We start from the raw sequence: 17,182 nt of genomic DNA, 5'->3' as shown, positions 1-17,182 counted from the left end.
CTCCCGAGACTCGGGGAAGTGATCGCTGCCGCACACCCCACGGGGGCCGCGCTAGGGAGGGCTGGGAAGCCGGCCCGGTCGGTACTTGGTCCCACCCAGCGCTCAGCAAGCGAGCTGTCGCCCCGCACCGCAGTCTCAGCCAATTGCAAAAGCCCTCGCCAAGCCCGGCCCAGCGGAAGGAACGTTCCGAGTTGTTTGTTTGACGCTGATAAGGGAGGTCTCCCTTGCTCTCGCTGCTACTCTTTCTGGTGCTCGACCCAGCAACCCCCCAGACGCAATTCAGAGAGACTGGGGAGAGAGAACACGCCCAAAGCTCCCAGCCACACACACACAAAAGGATGAAATTCCTTCTGGACTGCCTCCTGCTTCTGCTCTTACTGATCGTCTTCTCCTTGGAGTCTTTCGTGAAGCTCTTTATTCCTAAGAAGAGAAAATCAGTTACGGGCGAAATCGTCCTGATCACAGGATCCGGGCACGGAATTGGGAGACTGACTGCCTATGAATTTGCCAAACGTAAAAGCAAACTGGTTCTCTGGGATATCAATAAGGTAACAGTGCTTACTACGTTTTACTTTCTGGTGCCTTTAGTCTGCGGACACATCTGCATTTTACCGGCAACCACCTCCCTTACAGCATCTCCTTAAAGTAGGTAGAAAAAAAATGACTGTTGCCGTTTTGCAGCTGGGAGGTGGAGGGCATGAATGAATGTGTATGATCACGTGACGAACGGGCCCACAGGATATTAGTTTCCCAGTTACTCTCCATCACTAATTGGACATTGTAAATTCATCCCCACGTTTGCCCTGAGAATAATCTGTAATCTCCGATTTTACTGATTCCTCTATCTTAATCATATGGAACAAAGTAATTGCTTTAACTAGTGTATTGAGCCTAAGAGAATTGTACCTATTAAGAAAAAGCCCTACTTGCAGTTAACGAAACAAGTGGTTTAAAAGATTATACTTCACAGAAAGGAATGTTACACTGCCATAGTTATTGCCAAGAGTAGTTTTTAGAAAGCATATTTTAGTAAAAATAATAAAAAAGAAAAAACAAAGGCCTTCAGTGTAAATTTTTTTTTTTACCCAGTACCAGCTTAGTGCGGGCTTTGGGAAGAGAGGCGGACCTAGAATCTAACCTTCTGTTTGACCTTTGCTAACTGATCAAAAGGGTGACTGGAAGGTTCCTGATAGCCAGAAACACCATCCATTACACACTGGTCAACATCCAAAGCTGTAAACACGAATTCGAAGCACAGGGAGTTACATGAGAGTAGCTGACAGATACTTACTGAGTATGAGACATAGAAACAGAGTGACAAGCAGGTAAATGAGTCCCGTGCCCTCAATCTAGTTAGGAAAAATAGACATAAGTAATCAGAGGTGCAACACAAGACGCAAATGAGGCCCAGCCAAGGCGTAGTGGTCAAGGCCTGACATTCCTTAATTTGAGGAACTTATGCAACTTTCCAGTTTTAGTTCCTTTTCTGCAAAATGGATGCAATAGCTGTACTTCCCCGCAGAAGGCTGAGAGGATGATGTGTGATCATCACTGGCATTTAGCACAGTATCTGGCACGTGGTAACACGCTCGCATGAGGGTTATTACCACTCCTTAACAAAGTGAAGCTGAAGCTCAGGTTCAAAGATGTGTACGCGTTAGCTAGGTGAATGACTTCTGGTGCCCAGTGTCCGTTTATACATTTTCTCTGATCCTGTCTGCTAAGCATTGTTCATGCAGAACTTAGGATACAGCCGTGAAAAGAAATATGAGTGTTATGAGCTACGGACAACAAACAAGGCATATTGTTTAATAAAGTATATAATTGTTAGATGGAGTTAGGTATAAAGAAAAATTCCTAAGATGAAAGGGCATAAGGACTGTGTGTGGGGGGAAGGCTGGAGTGGGAAGTGGATCTTCTCCAGGTAGCCAGGAGCACCTCCCAGAGGTGGAGGCAGTTAAGTTGAGGTCGGAAGATGCTGAGGGCATGGTGAGGCCCACACATCTCTCTGTGGAGAGGGATCAGTATATGCAAAGCCTTGCACAGAGTGAGGGAAAGAGTGAGTACCAGAAAAGTCTAGACCTGAGTGGTCCTGTACAATGGGAGGTAGTAAACCACTAGCCCCTTGCAGCTGCTGAGCCTTTGAGATGGGGCTAGCCTGGCCGGGCACGGTTGGCTCACCCCTGTACTCCCAGCACTTTGGGATGCTGAAGCAGGAGGATTGCTTGAACCTGGGAGTTCAAGACCAGCCTGGGCAACATAGTGAGACCTCATCTCTATGTAAAGGAAAAAAACGGCATTCCCTTCAGGTCCCCTCCCACTGTGGGAGCTTTTCTGTCTTCTCAATAAATCCTTCTTTCTCAAAAAAAAAAAAAAGAAAAGAAAAAAGAAAGAAAAAGAAGAAATGTAACTAGTTTAAAGTGAGATGTACTGTAGGTGGAAATAACACACAGGGCTGCAAAGACTTCGTGTGAAAAAAAAATGTGGAATGTCATGTTAATAAGTGTGGGCACCAGGCTGTTGGCCCCCTAAGGGTTCACCGAAAAAAATCACTGGCATGAAACAGGTTGATTCGTAAGAGGAAAGGCATATAAATGTTCCTTATGTATACACAGGAGCATTCGGAGTGAAGACCCAGCTTCCCAATAAGTTACGGAAACTTAAATACATCTCGGGTTACAGGAAGAAGAGAGGCTTGTGTTCTGGTGAAACAGATTACGGGGGAAGAGGAATTCTATTGGAGGCCAACAAATGATTGGCAGAATGAACCAGTAACTTGCAAATGGCTCTCCTTGGAGTTGCCTGGTCCTAAGAGTTCATTCTTCCTTGCCTGCCCTTGCTTTGTTTTTGTTTTTTTCTTTATTTTCTTTAGTCTGGCGTCTGTCAGGACTTCTCCCCTCCTGATAACAGGTGGAGGAAGCAGCTTGGTAGAGATGGGGACGGGTGGACCGGTCAGAGACACCTGGTGGCAAAACTCCATGTTTTGAGTTGTGCTTCACCATTGTTCTGTGAATTGCATGTTGAGATAATCATAAATTGGATATATTAGGTTAAATAAAATATACTACTAAATTAAGTGGATTTTTTTTGGTGTGGCTACTAGAAAAATTAAACCTGCATGCTTGGCTTGCAGTCTGTTTCTGTGGGGCAGTGCTGGTCTGGAGACTGAAGGGGCTCGAGTCAGTGTCCTGGAGCTGTTGTGTGTTCTTTGGCTTTTACTCAGGAAGGCAGTGGGGGGTCTGAAGGGTGATTTCTATTGAAGAAAGGCCAGTGAGCTGAGAAGAGATGAGATGGAAGAGGAGGTGAGAGATGACGGGATGGGGACTTGGGGCCGGGGTGGTAAGAAGTGATTAGAAAAATTAAGAATGATGTAGTGAGTTTTTATTAAGTTAACTTTGTTTAATTTAAATAATCTGTCTTTTATTTTGAGATGATGTCCTTCCTACTTTGTTGTGGGTAATATCTGTCTATCTATCTATCTGTCTATCTATCTATCTATCTATCTTCTATTTATCTTCTTATTTGAGTCAGTCACTCTGTCACCCAGACTGGAGTGCAGTGACACAATCATGGCTCACCTCAGCCTCAACCTCCTCGGCTCAGATAATCCTCCTCCTTCAGCCTCCTAAGTAGCTGGGATTACAGAAGCAGGCCACCACATCCAGCTAATTTTTAAAAATTTTTTTGTAGAATCAAGGTCTCAGTATGTTACCTAGGCTGATCTCAAACCTCTGGGCTGAAGTGCTGGGCCTCCCAAAGTGCTGGGATTACAGGCATAAGCCACCACACCCAGCCTATATGTATATATTTGTCATGAAATTACAGTGGTGGTATGTGAGCATTGTTTTGTTCGTTTTGAATGTTCTTATTTGACCAAATGAAAGCTTGGCAATCCTAATTCAGTATACACCCCCTACTCTATTTTTCTTGGGAATTTATAGATTTTAAATTTTAGGAGCACTGCTAAACCTGCCTAGGAAAGGTCAAGGTGTCAAGCAGTCCAGGAGAAGAAACTAGAGATGGAAAGCTCATAGACTGGTGAACATGTAGGAATGAGGAAGAAAGTGGAGTTTAAGATTGTTATCAGACCCAGCTGAAGTGTCAGGGAGGGGTGGAAGGGAGCGACCTTTCACCCAGGGTACAAAAACAAATTATCCCCAGACATTTGCCCAGATTAACCCATGTGGTAAGGATAGCAATGTCCACACGTACCAATCTCAGGATGTCAGGGACTGACCGCCTTGTGTTTTTCGTGAAGGCTACCAAAAAGAGTGTGAATTTAGACAGGAATTCATGGCAACAGCAGCTCTGTGGTTTTGTTGAGAATGATACTAGGACTTATTCATTCTGCTTCACATGGATAGGTCATTCGTCACATCTTTACAATTTTCGTTAGTATGCCTGGTTAGATTAGCTCATAGTGGGGATGGTGGTACCTGCCGATAGTCCCAGCTACCCGGGAGGCTGCAGCAGGAGGATGGCTAGAACCCAGGAGTTCCGGGCAGTAGGGCCCTATGCTGGTCATGGGTGTCGGAACTAAATTCATCATCAATATGGTGACCTCCCAGGAACAGGAACCACCAGGTTACCTAAGGAGGGGTGAACTGGTTCAGTTTAGAAATAGAACAGGTCAGAACTCCTGTGCTGATCAGCAGTAGGATCACCTCTGTAACTAACCACTGCCCTTTGGCCTGGGCAACACAGTGAGACCCCATCTCTTTTTAAAAATTCTTTTTAAAAAAGATTAGTTTGGAAAGATAACTTTATAGTAAGTGGTGAGCACATAATATATGCTCCAAGACTGTTTATTGAGTGAAAAAGAATTAATGAATAATTGAAAAAATAATGGGAAGAATCAGAAAAAAATTTGCAATTTGTGGTCATCCCAAGGTAATAGGTGCAAAAGTATTAGTTGTGGCAATAGAGGAACACGTTTGAAAAAAGCCACCAAGGGAAATCTTGGAGAATTATGAGCTATTCCACTGTGCTGCAAAAAATTTTAAAGGAGGAATTCATTTTCTCCTAAAGATCTGCTTACTTTTTTTTTTTTTTTTATTTTTTTGAGTTGAAGTCTCACTGTGTTGCCCAGGCTGGAGGGCAGTGGCACACTCCTGGCCACCACATCCTTGACCTGCTGGTCTCTGGCGATCCTTCTGCCTCAGTCTTCCGAGTAGCTGGAACTACAGGCGCACGCTACCACGCCCGGCTAATTTTTTGTGATTTATTGTAGAGATGAGGTCTCGCCAAGTTGCCCGGGTGAGTCTCGAACCCATGGACTCAGGCATTCACTCACCTCAGCCTCTCAAAGTGCGGGATTATGGGCTGAGCCACCGAGCCTGGCTACTTTTTATTTCTTACTGAATGAATATGGAAGTGCTGTCTGAAATTTTTCCTGGAGGAATTTAGAAGTTAAACTTGTAACAGTTCAGAGGGTAGAAAGCAGACTCTGACCTAAATGAGGAAGACCAAGGAAATCACACAGGTGACACCACGGATGTGGAAGAGGGTGTCCTTCAACACCCAGACCCTTGGTGGTTGCAGAAAGCCAACAAGCATGAAGCAGGTCTCTGAAATGGAAAAAATGGAAAGCGGATTTTTATTGTAAACTTTGCTTGAAGTAAGGAAATTGATTTGTTCAAAATAACTTTTTTGCTTTGTTTTGTTTTATTTTTTCACTTCCTTTCTTCTTCCTTCCCTTTCTTTCTTTGATCATTTGTCTATCACATTCTTAGGCCTACTGCCATACCTTTCTGCCGTACTTGAGACTGAAGATACTCTCAGCCTTGTATTTAATGATGCTGCATCTTTTTGTTGACACAATAGTGGAGGGACGTTTAAAGGGATTTGAAGAGGATACTTGATTTAATGTTTTATAAATTTTCTATATAGCAAGTCTTCCTTTGTCTTTTATTTTATTTTTTTATAATCAATATTTTTTATTATGATATTGTGGGGTACAATTAAGGGTTAGGTATACAAATATGCTTCGTTCAAGCACCCTTGTTGATAAGAAGTGTCTCCCCATCCCCAGACAAATATTTACTACCGTTAATCCCATCTCCCTTCCCCTCCCCCCCATAGTTTCCCACCACTGTCAGTCATTTTCTTATAGTGTTACGTTGGATGTTCAAGGTCCACTATATGAGTGAGAACATGTGATACTCAGATCTTTGTTTCTGTGAGAGATCACTCAGTATTATAGACTCTATTTCCATCCAGGTTGCTGTGAAATTCATGATTTTGTGCTTTTTTATGGCTGCACAGTATTCCATCGTGTATATGTACCACATTTTTAAAATCCAGTCCTCTTTTGATGGACAGCATGGTTGCTTCCAGGTTCTTGCTATTGTGAACAATGCTATGATAAACATGCATGTGCAGGTATCTTTTTTATAGAGTGATTTGAGTTCTTCAAGGTATATTCCCAGTAGGGGGATTGCGGGGTCATATGGGAGATCAATATTTAGAGCTTTTAGGAATCTCCATACTGTTTTCCACAGAGGTTGCACTAGTTTGCACTCCCACCAACAGTGTAGAGGTGTTCCCTTTTTGCCACACCCTCTCCGGTAACTGTTATTTTTTGAATTATCAATAATTGCCATTCTGACTGGAGTTAGGTGGTATCTCAGTGTGGTTTTGATTTGCATCTCCCTGATGATTAGTGAGGTTGAACATTTCTTCATGTGGCTGTTGGCTGCTCAGATGTCTTCCTTTGAGAAGTGTCTGTTCATATCTTTTGCCCATTTTATAATGGGGTTGTTTGTTTTTTTTCTTTTCGGCATGTTTGAGTTCCTTGTAGATCCAAGATGTTAACCCTTTGTCAGACCTGGAGTTGGCCAAAATAATTTTTTATAAAGAGAAGACCTAAAGAATCAATACAATATACTTTTTAAAAACATGTTTAAAAACATAAAACCAATTCATGTTTAAAAACATAAAATCAATTCAAGCAGTTGTGGTGGCTCACACCTGTAATCCCAGCACTTTGGGAGGCCAAGGGGAGAGGTATGCTTGAGCCCAGGAGTTCAAGGCCAGCCTGGGCAACATAGTGAGATCTTGTCTCTACAGAAAATTAAGAAATTAACCAGACATGGTGGCACACACCTGTAGTCTCTGTTACTTGGGAGGCTGAGATGGAAGGATTATTTGAGCCCAGGAGGTCATGGCTGAGGTGAACTGTGATTGTGCCACTATGCTCCAGCCTGGGCGACAGAGTGAGACTTCGACTCAAAAAAAAGAAAGAAAAAGAAAAAAGTACCACTTTTGAGTGTACAGTTCATTGGTACATTCACATTATTATGCAATGATCTCTAGGTCTCTCCAGAACTTTTTCATCTTCCCAAACTGCAACTCTGTACCCGTTAAACATTATCTCCCCAATTCTCTCTCTCCCCAGCACCGGGCAGCCACCATTCTGTTTTCTGTCTCTATGAAGGCGATACTCTAGAGACCCTCATATAAGTAGACTCATACTGTTTTTATCTTTTTGTGTCTGGCTTAATTTACTTGGCGTAATGTTACCAAGGTTTGTACATGTTGTTACAAGTATCAGAATGTCAATCCTTTTTATGGCTGAGTAATATTCCATGCATGGATATAACAGATTGTACACACTAATAAAATATACTTTTAAATGGCAATGCTAAAAGCTACGAGGTAAGTACAAGTTGATGTCCCTTGAGAAAGATGTCCCTTGAGAATGATGTCCCTTGAGAGTACGCCTCATAGGCGTATCCTACAGTCTGTAGAAAGATTTTGGTAAAGGAAAAACACTGTGTTTACCTTTACTGCCATAACAAGCTCACCACACAGGCTGCTAATTCTTTCCATGGCTGTCCAAATTGGGCTTCTCTGCAACAGTAATTGCTATTTATAAGTTTGTACATGGGTGCTTGGATTCACACTCTTCTCTAGGGTAAATGTGTAAGTTCTCCCAGGGCCTATCCACATGTGCATTACCTGACAATATCTTGGCTTGCAGAATTCACAGACTAAACCTTAATTCAAGATATCTTTTGAGATATTCCCTTAAAATTAAAAAAGCTAAAAATTGTTCAAAAGCAGGCAAATAAGCAAAAATTTTAAAAAACAACAGGTGTGGTGGCTGACGCCTGTAATCCCAGCACTTTGGGAGACCGAGGTGGTAGGATTGCCTGAGCCCGGTGGTACGAGACCAGCCTAGACAACTTGGCTAGACCTCATCTCTACAAAACATCAAAAAATTAGCTGGAAGTGGTGGTGCGCTCCTGAAGATCCAGCTACCAGGTCGAGGCTGCGGTGGCCATGAGCGTGCTACTGCACTCCAACTTGGGCAACAGAGTGAGACTCCAACTCAAACAAAACAAAACATAACAGAAAGTCCACAACCCTATGGTATAATCCTGAACTTAAGGTGACTCAGAATCAGTACCCCAAATTGGACTCCTCATCCCTGTTCTCAAATCTGCCTTCTCCCTGTAATCTCTGCCCAACATGTTGCACCATCTTGTCAGCTCCAAAACCAAGAAGCCAAAATGTCAGCTGTGATTCCTTCCTGCACTCCACCAAGAGTCTCCAAATCCTGCCAACTTTAAACTTCCTGCAGCTGATATATTTTGAAAGGTCCTTCTCTCCTCTGCATTCTTACTACTAGTGCTACAATTCAAGTGTGTATTGTCTGGTACCTGAATCACTGTCCATTTTTCTTTCTTCTTCCAGTGTTGACCCCTAAAATTCATCCTCCAGACATCAACCAGAGTGATTCATTTCACACACAAACCTGAGTCTCACTTAACCAGTGACTTCCCATTCACTTTTTGGATAAAACTCTTTATTCTTTTTTTTGTTTGTTTTTTTTTTTTTTGAGCCAAGGTCTCACTCTGTTACCCAGGCTACAGTGCGCTGGCATGATCATGACTCACTACAGCCTCAAGCTCCTGGGCTCAGATGATCCTCCCGCTTTGGCCTCCCAAAGTGTTGGGATTACAGGCGTGAGCCACTACACCCAACCCTTTTGGGGTAAAGTTTATTATGGTTGATAACACCTTAATCTGAACTCCTGCTGGCCTTAAATTTATGATCCACCCAACAACATTGATCCTACTAGTAGTTTCCACAGGACCATTCTCCTATCTATCCTTGCTTACCCCTGCCTGGCACAACCTTTGATCCCAGGGAAAGGAGGTGAAAGATCATAGTGACACTTCTAGAACTACACTGCCTGCCGCTCCTCTGTTTCCATAACTCCCTGGTTTACTTACCTGTTAAGTTCTATTGCTATACTAACAACAGTGTATCAAGTTGAACTATATGAAACTGCCAATATTCAATCCTTTATTACCAAAACAATAGCAATTTTATTTGGTCCTGCTCAAATATTATGCTTATTTTGTGTTTCTTGCTACTACACTGAGAACTTGTTGGGGTCAGGACCCTGTCTCATTCATATTTGTGTCAAGGTTCTTTCAAGCTCAGTGAATATGATCTACACATTACAATGTTGAAAGAATGAATGGGTTGATGAACTGCAGTGAAATCATTATTTCTTTTGCAGCCAATAAGTTGATGTCCATGAATAGATTTTTTTTTTGAGTCAAAGTCTCACTCTGTTGCTCGGGCTGGAGTGTAGTGGCACAATCACAGCTCACCACAGCCTCAACCTCCTGGGCTCAAGCAGCCGGCCACTGCAGCCTCAACCTGCTGGGCTCTGGTGATCCTTTGGCCTCAGCCTTGCGAGTAGCCAGAATTACAGGCATGCGCTACCATGCCCAGCTGATTTTCTGATTTATTGTAGAGATGACGTCTCACCAAGTTGCCCAGGCGGGTCTCGAACCCGCAGGCTCAGGCAATCCACTTACCTCAGTCTCCCAAAGCGCGGGATTACAGGCTGAGCCACCGAGCCTGGCTTAAAACTAGTATTTTAAGATTTTTATCTTCTTTTAAAAAGTTTGCGTTAAGGCAACCAACCCTCTTTCAGGTCCCCTTCAGCTGTGGGAGCTTTTCTGTCTTTTTAATAAACTCCTGCTTTAAAACAAACAAACAAACAAAAAAAAACCTTGTGTTAAATTCAGTTCCAAATAAAAGAAGCAAGTCAAAGTACAGAAAACAAAATGTGCCTATTTCCCTACCAAAAATGGGTCTATTACATTCTTGCCCAATTCAAATCCAAAGAATCTGATTATTTTAAAATGACTTTATTTCCAGCTGCTGCTATCATATGCTCATGTCAATTATTTTCTTGCTTTTTGTAGCATGGAATTGAGGAAACAGCTGCTGAATGCAGGCGACTGGGGGCCAAGGTCCACACCTTTGTGGTGGACTGCAGCAACCGAGAAGACATCTACAGCTCCGCAAAGAAGGTGAAGCTGAGTATTAGGTAGAATCATGTCAGGTCAGAGCAGGGAAGTGTTTCCAGGTGACCCAGGCTGTTCGTGATACATACCAACTAACGGAGGAATTGTATTTTCCCAATGTTATGAAGCTAGCTGGTGGCAGATTCAGAAATAGAGCCTAGAACTAAAGTTCTCAGATATTGGTATGTTTTAGAACCTTCCAGGGTGCTTGTTAAAAAATATACACTCTTGGGCTTCACAAAGAGGTTTTCTGTCAATAGGTTGAGGGCAAGGCCTATAACACATCCATGATTCCCACATGTTAGCACTTACACATCCTAACCACAGTCACCTCTACATGTTCACACCAAAATACCCCTACCTCATTTCCATCTACATGTTTGGGTTTTTTGTTTTGTTTTGTTTTATTGTTGCTTGAGTTGGAGTCTCACTCTGTTGCCCAGGCTGGAGGGCAGTGGCACACTCATGGCCACCATAGCTTCAACCTGCTGGGCTCAGGTGATTCTTCTACCTCAGCCTTTCAAGTAGCTGGAACCACAAGCGCATGCCAACATGCCCAGCTAATTTTTTTATTTATTGTAGCGGCGAGGCCTTGCCAAGTGGTCCAGGCTGGTCTCAAACCCTTGGGCTCAGGGAATCCTCTCACCTCAACCTCCCAAAGTGCTGGGATTATAGGCGTGAGCTACTGCACCCAGCACGTCTACATATTTACACCTACACACTCTTCTGTCATGTCTGCAAGTTTACAACTCAGCATCCTACCTCAGTCAAGTCTACATGTTCACATCTACATGCCTTCACTTTACTCATTTCTACATGTTTATATCTGCACACCCTCACCTCAGTCAAATCTACATGTTTAGCACCCTGTGTGCTCTCATCTCGCCCATGATTCTGATATAGGTAAACTGTCCTTGACTGACCCTGGCAGAATCGCTGACAGGGTCTTCGGAAGCCCAATCAAAGAACTAGGTTAGAAAGTTAGGATGAAGCTATTTTTCTTTTATCACATCTTTATACTAGTTGACACTATTATAAAGCATTATTTGCCTTTCTCTATGCAATTGAGATGTGCCATATACATTGGTGTTTCTCTTTGAACGCATTCTTACTTGTACGTTTAACCAAATGCTATAATGGTAGGAAGGTCATCAGAATCACCTGGCAATTTTTTTTTTTTTGAGTCAGGGTTTACTTTGTTGCAAGGCTGAAGTGCAGTAGCACAATCAGAGCTCACTGCAGCCTTGATCTTCTGGGATCAGGTGATCCTTCCATTTTAGCCTCCCAAGTAGCTGGAACTACAGGCTCCCAACACCATGCCTGGCTAATTTTTAAAAAAATTTTTTGGTGGAAGGTCTCACTATAGTTCCCTGGCTGATCTCGAACCTCTGGACTCAACTGACCCTTTTTGCCTTAGCGTCCTAAAGAGCTGGGATTACAGTTGTGAGCCACTACTCCGGGCTTACCTGAGCAAATTCTTTAAAACACACATTTCTGGACCCTACTGCTGGCTATTCTGATTCAAAACTATATGAAGATTATGAATCAACCAGACTTGAGAACCTCTTTTTTTGGGGAACTTAGATTTGACCTCATTTTTAACTTCTACTATTAAATTTTAGTCTTTATTTATTTGTTTGTTTCTTTGTTTTTGAGTCAGAGTCTCACTCTGTCACCCAGGCTTATGGCTGCAGCAGCCTCCACCTGCTGGTCTCAAGCAATCCTTCCTCCTCAGCCTCTGGAGTAGCTGGAACCACAGGTGTGTGCCACATGCCCAGCTAATTTTTTCATTGATTGTAGAGACCAGGTCTTGCCAAATTACCCAGGTTGGTCTTGAACCCCCTGGGCTCTGGCAATCCTCTTGCCTCCACCCCCCACAGTGCTGGGATTACAGGAGTGAGCCCAACCCCCAGCTGCATTCTTTAATGGCCATGTGACCCTGGGTATGAAACTCAACCTTTCTGTGTTTCATGTTTCTTATCTTGCAAGTGGGCCTATAAGAATTCCTGCCTCATAAGATTGTTATGAGAATTAAATGCGAAAAGTAATGTACTCATGTAAAAGGCACAACACAGAAAATCCCCTAATAGGCTATTGACCACCTTCCCCTCTATGCCCCCACTCACCAGAACAATATCTCTAAATAATGACAACTCTACTCATAGAGCGGCTTTTACTTGGAGCACAGTGTATAACAAAATGCATATGACACTAGGGTCTATTTACTCAAGAAGCTTAATTACTCAAAGAACCATAAAAATGTCAAGTAAGGCCAGGTGTGGTGGCTCATGCCTGTAATCCCAGCACTTTGGGAGGCCAAGGTAGGAGGACTGCTTGAGCCCAGGAGTTCGAGACCAGCCTGGGCAACATTGCAAGACTTTGTCTCTACAAAAAATTAGCTGGGCATGATGGTGCAAGCCTGTAGTCCCAGCTACTGGGGAAGCTGAGATGGGAGGATTGCCTGAGCCCAGGAGATCGAGGCTGCATTAAGCTATGATTGCGCCACTGCACCCAGCCTGGGCGAAACAGTGAGACTCTGTCTCAAAAAAACCAACCCCCCCCCCCCAAAAAAATATATATCTCATATAAGATATTCTTACATTACTATCTTTTAAACAATGGTATTCCAATCTTATAAAAAGTAGAACTTAAGTATCAAGATTATATTATCTTTCTTATCTGAAAGTACTGATAACATTAGAGTCCAGGAAATATGATAACTATTTTAAATTGTTTGATTCAGAGTCTCACTCTGTCACCTAGGCTGGCGTGCAGTGGCACACTCATGGCCACCCCAGTGTTGACCCACTGGGCTCAGGCGAACCTTCCACCTCAGCCCTCCAAGTAGCCGGAACTACAGGCATGTGCTACCATGTCCAGCTAATTTTTTGATATACTGTAGAGATGAGGTCTTACCAAGTTGCCCAGGCTGGTCTTGAACCCCTGGACTCGAACCCCTGGACTCAGGCAATCCTCTTGCCTCAGCCTCCCAAAGTGCTGGGATTACAGGCTTGAACTACTGCGCCCGGCCATAACTACTTTTTAAAAAATGCCATTACCTGTAATCAGTCCCTACTGAGTATAATCAGTCCCTACTGAGTATGCATAGTCTTTACAGTTAGTTCTGTGGATGCCGTCTGTTGCCCTGAGTGACTAGCCTTGTTTTTTTTTGTTTAAATTTTTTCAACTGAAATCATTCAACCCATGACAGCTGTAATATCCTTTGAAGTCTTGCCTTAAGGGTTTACATAAGCTCTTCCACATAACCACTTCAATTTCTCAAATAATCTTTCTGAAACAGTATCAAAGTAGAATTAATTATGAAGAGAAAACACACCTACATACCACACATATATATTAGAACAACTTGCATATGTATTTTTAATATTATTTACCTCATTTTCCACATTAAGTACCTTCATAGACACCTTCAAGGTCAAGAAGAGAACCTTCAAACATGTTGCTTGTAGACAGGTATACATGGATATAAAATAATGACATAATAATTATTGTAATAGTTATTTACTAAACTCAGTGACAGTTCTTTTACATTCCTTATTTCCTTTGTTTTTACAACAACTCACAGGGAAGCTGTACTATTATCTCTATTTTATTTTATTTTATTTATTTACTTATTTTTTTTTTTGAGTTGGAGTCTCACTCCGTCGCCCAGACTGGAGTGCAGTGGCCACTCCCGGCCACCGCAACCTCGACCTGCTGGGCTCCGGCGATTCTTCCGCCTTAGTCTTTCAAGTAGCCAGAATTACAGGCATGCGCTACCACGCCCAGCTGATTTTTTTTTGATTTATTGTAGAGATGAGGTCTCGCTGCCCAGGTGGGTCTCGAACTCCTGGGCTCAGGCTCAGGCAATCCACTCACCTCAGCCTCCCAAAGGCGCGGGATTACAGGCTGAGCCACCGAGCCCGGCTTATCTCTATTTTACAGAGGAGGAATTAAACTTTTTTGTTTTGTTTTTAAGTTTATTTTAGAGCTGGGGGATACAAGTGAGGATTGGTTGCTTAAGTAAGTTGCGTGCAGGTGAAGTTTGAATTTCTAGCTAGCCCTCTCTCCCTTGAGAGTGGGCCAGGTACCCAGGGTGTTGCCACATACTCAACCCCCTTCTTGCCTTTCTCCCCCCGGCAGGGAATTGAAGTTTTAAGAGGTTAAGGAACGTGTTCAAGGTCCAGCAGATAATGAGTGGCAGAGCCAGAACTCAAGGTTCAAAGACGCCACACTTTTCACCCTTAAGCCTGCTGCCACCTAGTGGGAGAGTGATGGGTGAATAGTCGAAAGGAATGACAATTTTCTTCATTCTGGAAATGGGCATAAGATATGGCCAGCTTAGCAGTGTACAGTTTTACGTAATTCTCCATTAGTCCCTAACTTTGCCAGTTAGATTAATTTGGCGGGGGGAGGGCTTACCTTTGGAAGTAGGGTTTAAAAACTAAGCTGGACTCAGTGGCTCACGCTTGTAAACCCAGCAATTTGGGAGGTAGAGGCAAGAGGATTGCCTGAGCCTGAGCCCAGGAGTTCGAGACCAGCTTGGGCAACTTGGCGAAACCTCATTTATACAATAAATCAAAAAATTAGTCAGGCATAGTGGTATATGCCTGTGGTGCCAGCTACTTAGAAGGCTGAGGTGGAAGGATTGCCGGAGCCTGGCATGTCAAAGCTGCAGTGGCACACTCACAGCCACTCCAGCCTGGGTGACAGAGTGAGACTCTGACTCAAAACAAAACAAAGAAAAAATATACTAAACGCTGCTTAGCCAAATGCCACTTGATCTCTGATCAATATAACAAATGTAAGAGACTAAATTGCAATAGAAAATTTCTACCTAGTAGACTTTCAGATAGAACTGTTTTGGACATAAGTGCCTAAAGTAAAAAGGATTTTTCCCCCAGGTTGACACATAGGTAACAAAATTACTTTTTCCCACATCTAGTAGAAAGACACATCCTTCTTCAGTAGTCACTGCATGCAAACCCAGCCTCAGACCTCTTCATGAAAAGATCGTTCTTATGTTACTTTAACAGGTGAAAGCTGAAGTAGGCGATGTTAGTATTCTAGTCAATAATGCTGGTGTCGTCTACACATCGGATTTGTTTGCTACACAAGACCCTCAGATTGAAAAGACTTTTGAAGTGAATGTACTCGCACATTTCTGGGTGAGTATGATTTTTCTTACAAAAACATTCCCCTTTGAAAATCCCAAAGATTCTATTTAAAGTGGAGCTTTCAGCAGACATAAGGAAGTATTATGTAGATGCTATAGATTTCTCCAGGTACCAGGGGTATTGTTATATGAGGGAGACCAAGAAAAACCCAGAATTATCTTTTGACCAGCGTGGGCCCCTTGTAATACACTCAGAATTTGTTCCTCCGGATCAAACGGTCAACCAAAATTTTTATCTGAAAGTTTTGATAAAGTTGCTTCACGATTTGCAGAAGAAACATTCCGAGTTGTGGCAAACAGGTGACACGATTTGCAGAAGAAACATTCCGAGTTGTGGCAAACAGGTGACTTTCTTCCACCATTACAAGGCAGCTGCCCACATTATGCTGAGTGTTGGGCAGTTTTGGACCAAAAACAGCATGACCTCCATGACCCTCCCTATTCACCTGATTTTGCCCCAAGCAACTTTTTTTTGTTTCCTCGGATGAAAAAAGTCTGCAAAGGGAAGCGTTTTGCCTATGTGAAAGAAGTGAAACAAAAAACAGCAGGCGTACATTCAAACGGATGAGTTTAAAAACTGTTTTGAGCAGTGGGAAAAGCATCTCAATAGATGCATTGCATCAAACAGAGAGAACTTTGAAGGTGACCGAGGTTTAAACATGTAAGAATAAATACACAGTTTTTAAAAAATAGATTCTGGGTTTTTTTTAGGTACCCCCCTTTGACAATGAGGTCATTTTTCATGCTGTGATAAAATTCTATCAATCATTCTTTCCCTCCTAAAATAATAATAGTAATAATAATACATTAAATAATAATAAACTTCAGGTGTTCTATATATTTTAATTCCAAGCTAGGCTTGAGAAAAAGGAAGGGATAAGAGGCTATCTGAGTGATCATCTGTGATTCTATAAAGGTGATCTCAGTTTGTGTTCAGATTCTCATGAGACTCAGGCCTTATGTTATTTCCCAGCCCTAAAATAGTAAACTATATTGTAAACGTCACCATTCAAGGTCATAAATTATACACATGGAATGTGTGTTTCTGAAGTCTCCAAATATTGACCACATAGCTGGTTCTTTAAAAAGTTCCTAGCTGGGTACGGTGGCTCATGCCTGTAGTCCCAGCACTTTGGGTGGCAGAGGCGAGATGATTGCCTGAGCCCAAGGGTTCAAGACCAACCTGGGCAACTTGATGAGACCTCATGTCCACAGTAAATAAATAAATCATTAGCCAGGCGTAGTGGGCATCCTGTAGTTCCAGCTACTTGGAAGGCTGAGGTGGAAGGATTGCCTAAGCCCAGTAGGTTGAGGTTGAGGTAGCCGTGAACATGCCATTGCACTCCAGCCTGGGTGACAGAGTGAGACTCCAACTCAATAAATAAATAAATGAATAGGCCCTGAGTTTTCTTGGAGGGTGAGTTTGGGGTGACTTGTCTCAAAAGAATATTGAAGTTGGTAGAAATGCAGCATTATTTTATGTTAATATTCCCAAGCTATTGACATCTATCTTTTATGCTTTTATGCTTGATAAAATGTGGGGTATTGTCTAATTTGTTTCTACATTCCCAGCCCATGGTGGATACTTAGTAAATACTTAGTGCATGATTCATTCAGTGACCATTGCAAGGTCGCTCGCTATTCATGTTCATTTTTTTTTTTTTTTTTTTTTGGT

The 17,182-nt window shown here is 42.6% G+C and overlaps 1 protein-coding gene across 1 annotated transcript in view; it reads left to right on the top strand.

Moving 5' to 3' along the window:
- The first annotated feature begins 237 nt into the window (after positions 1-237).
- HSD17B11 (hydroxysteroid 17-beta dehydrogenase 11) overlaps positions 238-17,182 on the top strand; it is a 39,577-nt gene continuing 22,632 nt past the window's right edge. Inside the window, exons 1-3 of the mRNA XM_008070592.1 lie at positions 238-548; positions 10,230-10,337; positions 15,368-15,499. Of these exons, the coding sequence (XP_008068783.1) occupies positions 339-548; positions 10,230-10,337; positions 15,368-15,499 (450 nt within the window). The 5' untranslated portion in view covers positions 238-338. The remainder of the gene's footprint in view (positions 549-10,229; positions 10,338-15,367; positions 15,500-17,182) is intronic.

The sequence above is a fragment of the Carlito syrichta genome, unplaced genomic scaffold (genome assembly GCF_000164805.1).
Source record: "Carlito syrichta isolate Samal-C Ts95f unplaced genomic scaffold, Tarsius_syrichta-2.0.1 Scaffold313819, whole genome shotgun sequence".
Classification (NCBI taxonomy): Eukaryota; Metazoa; Chordata; class Mammalia; order Primates; family Tarsiidae; genus Carlito; species Carlito syrichta.
The sequence above is the reverse complement of the archived record's forward strand: the minus strand, read 5'-3'. Positions and strand labels throughout refer to the sequence as shown.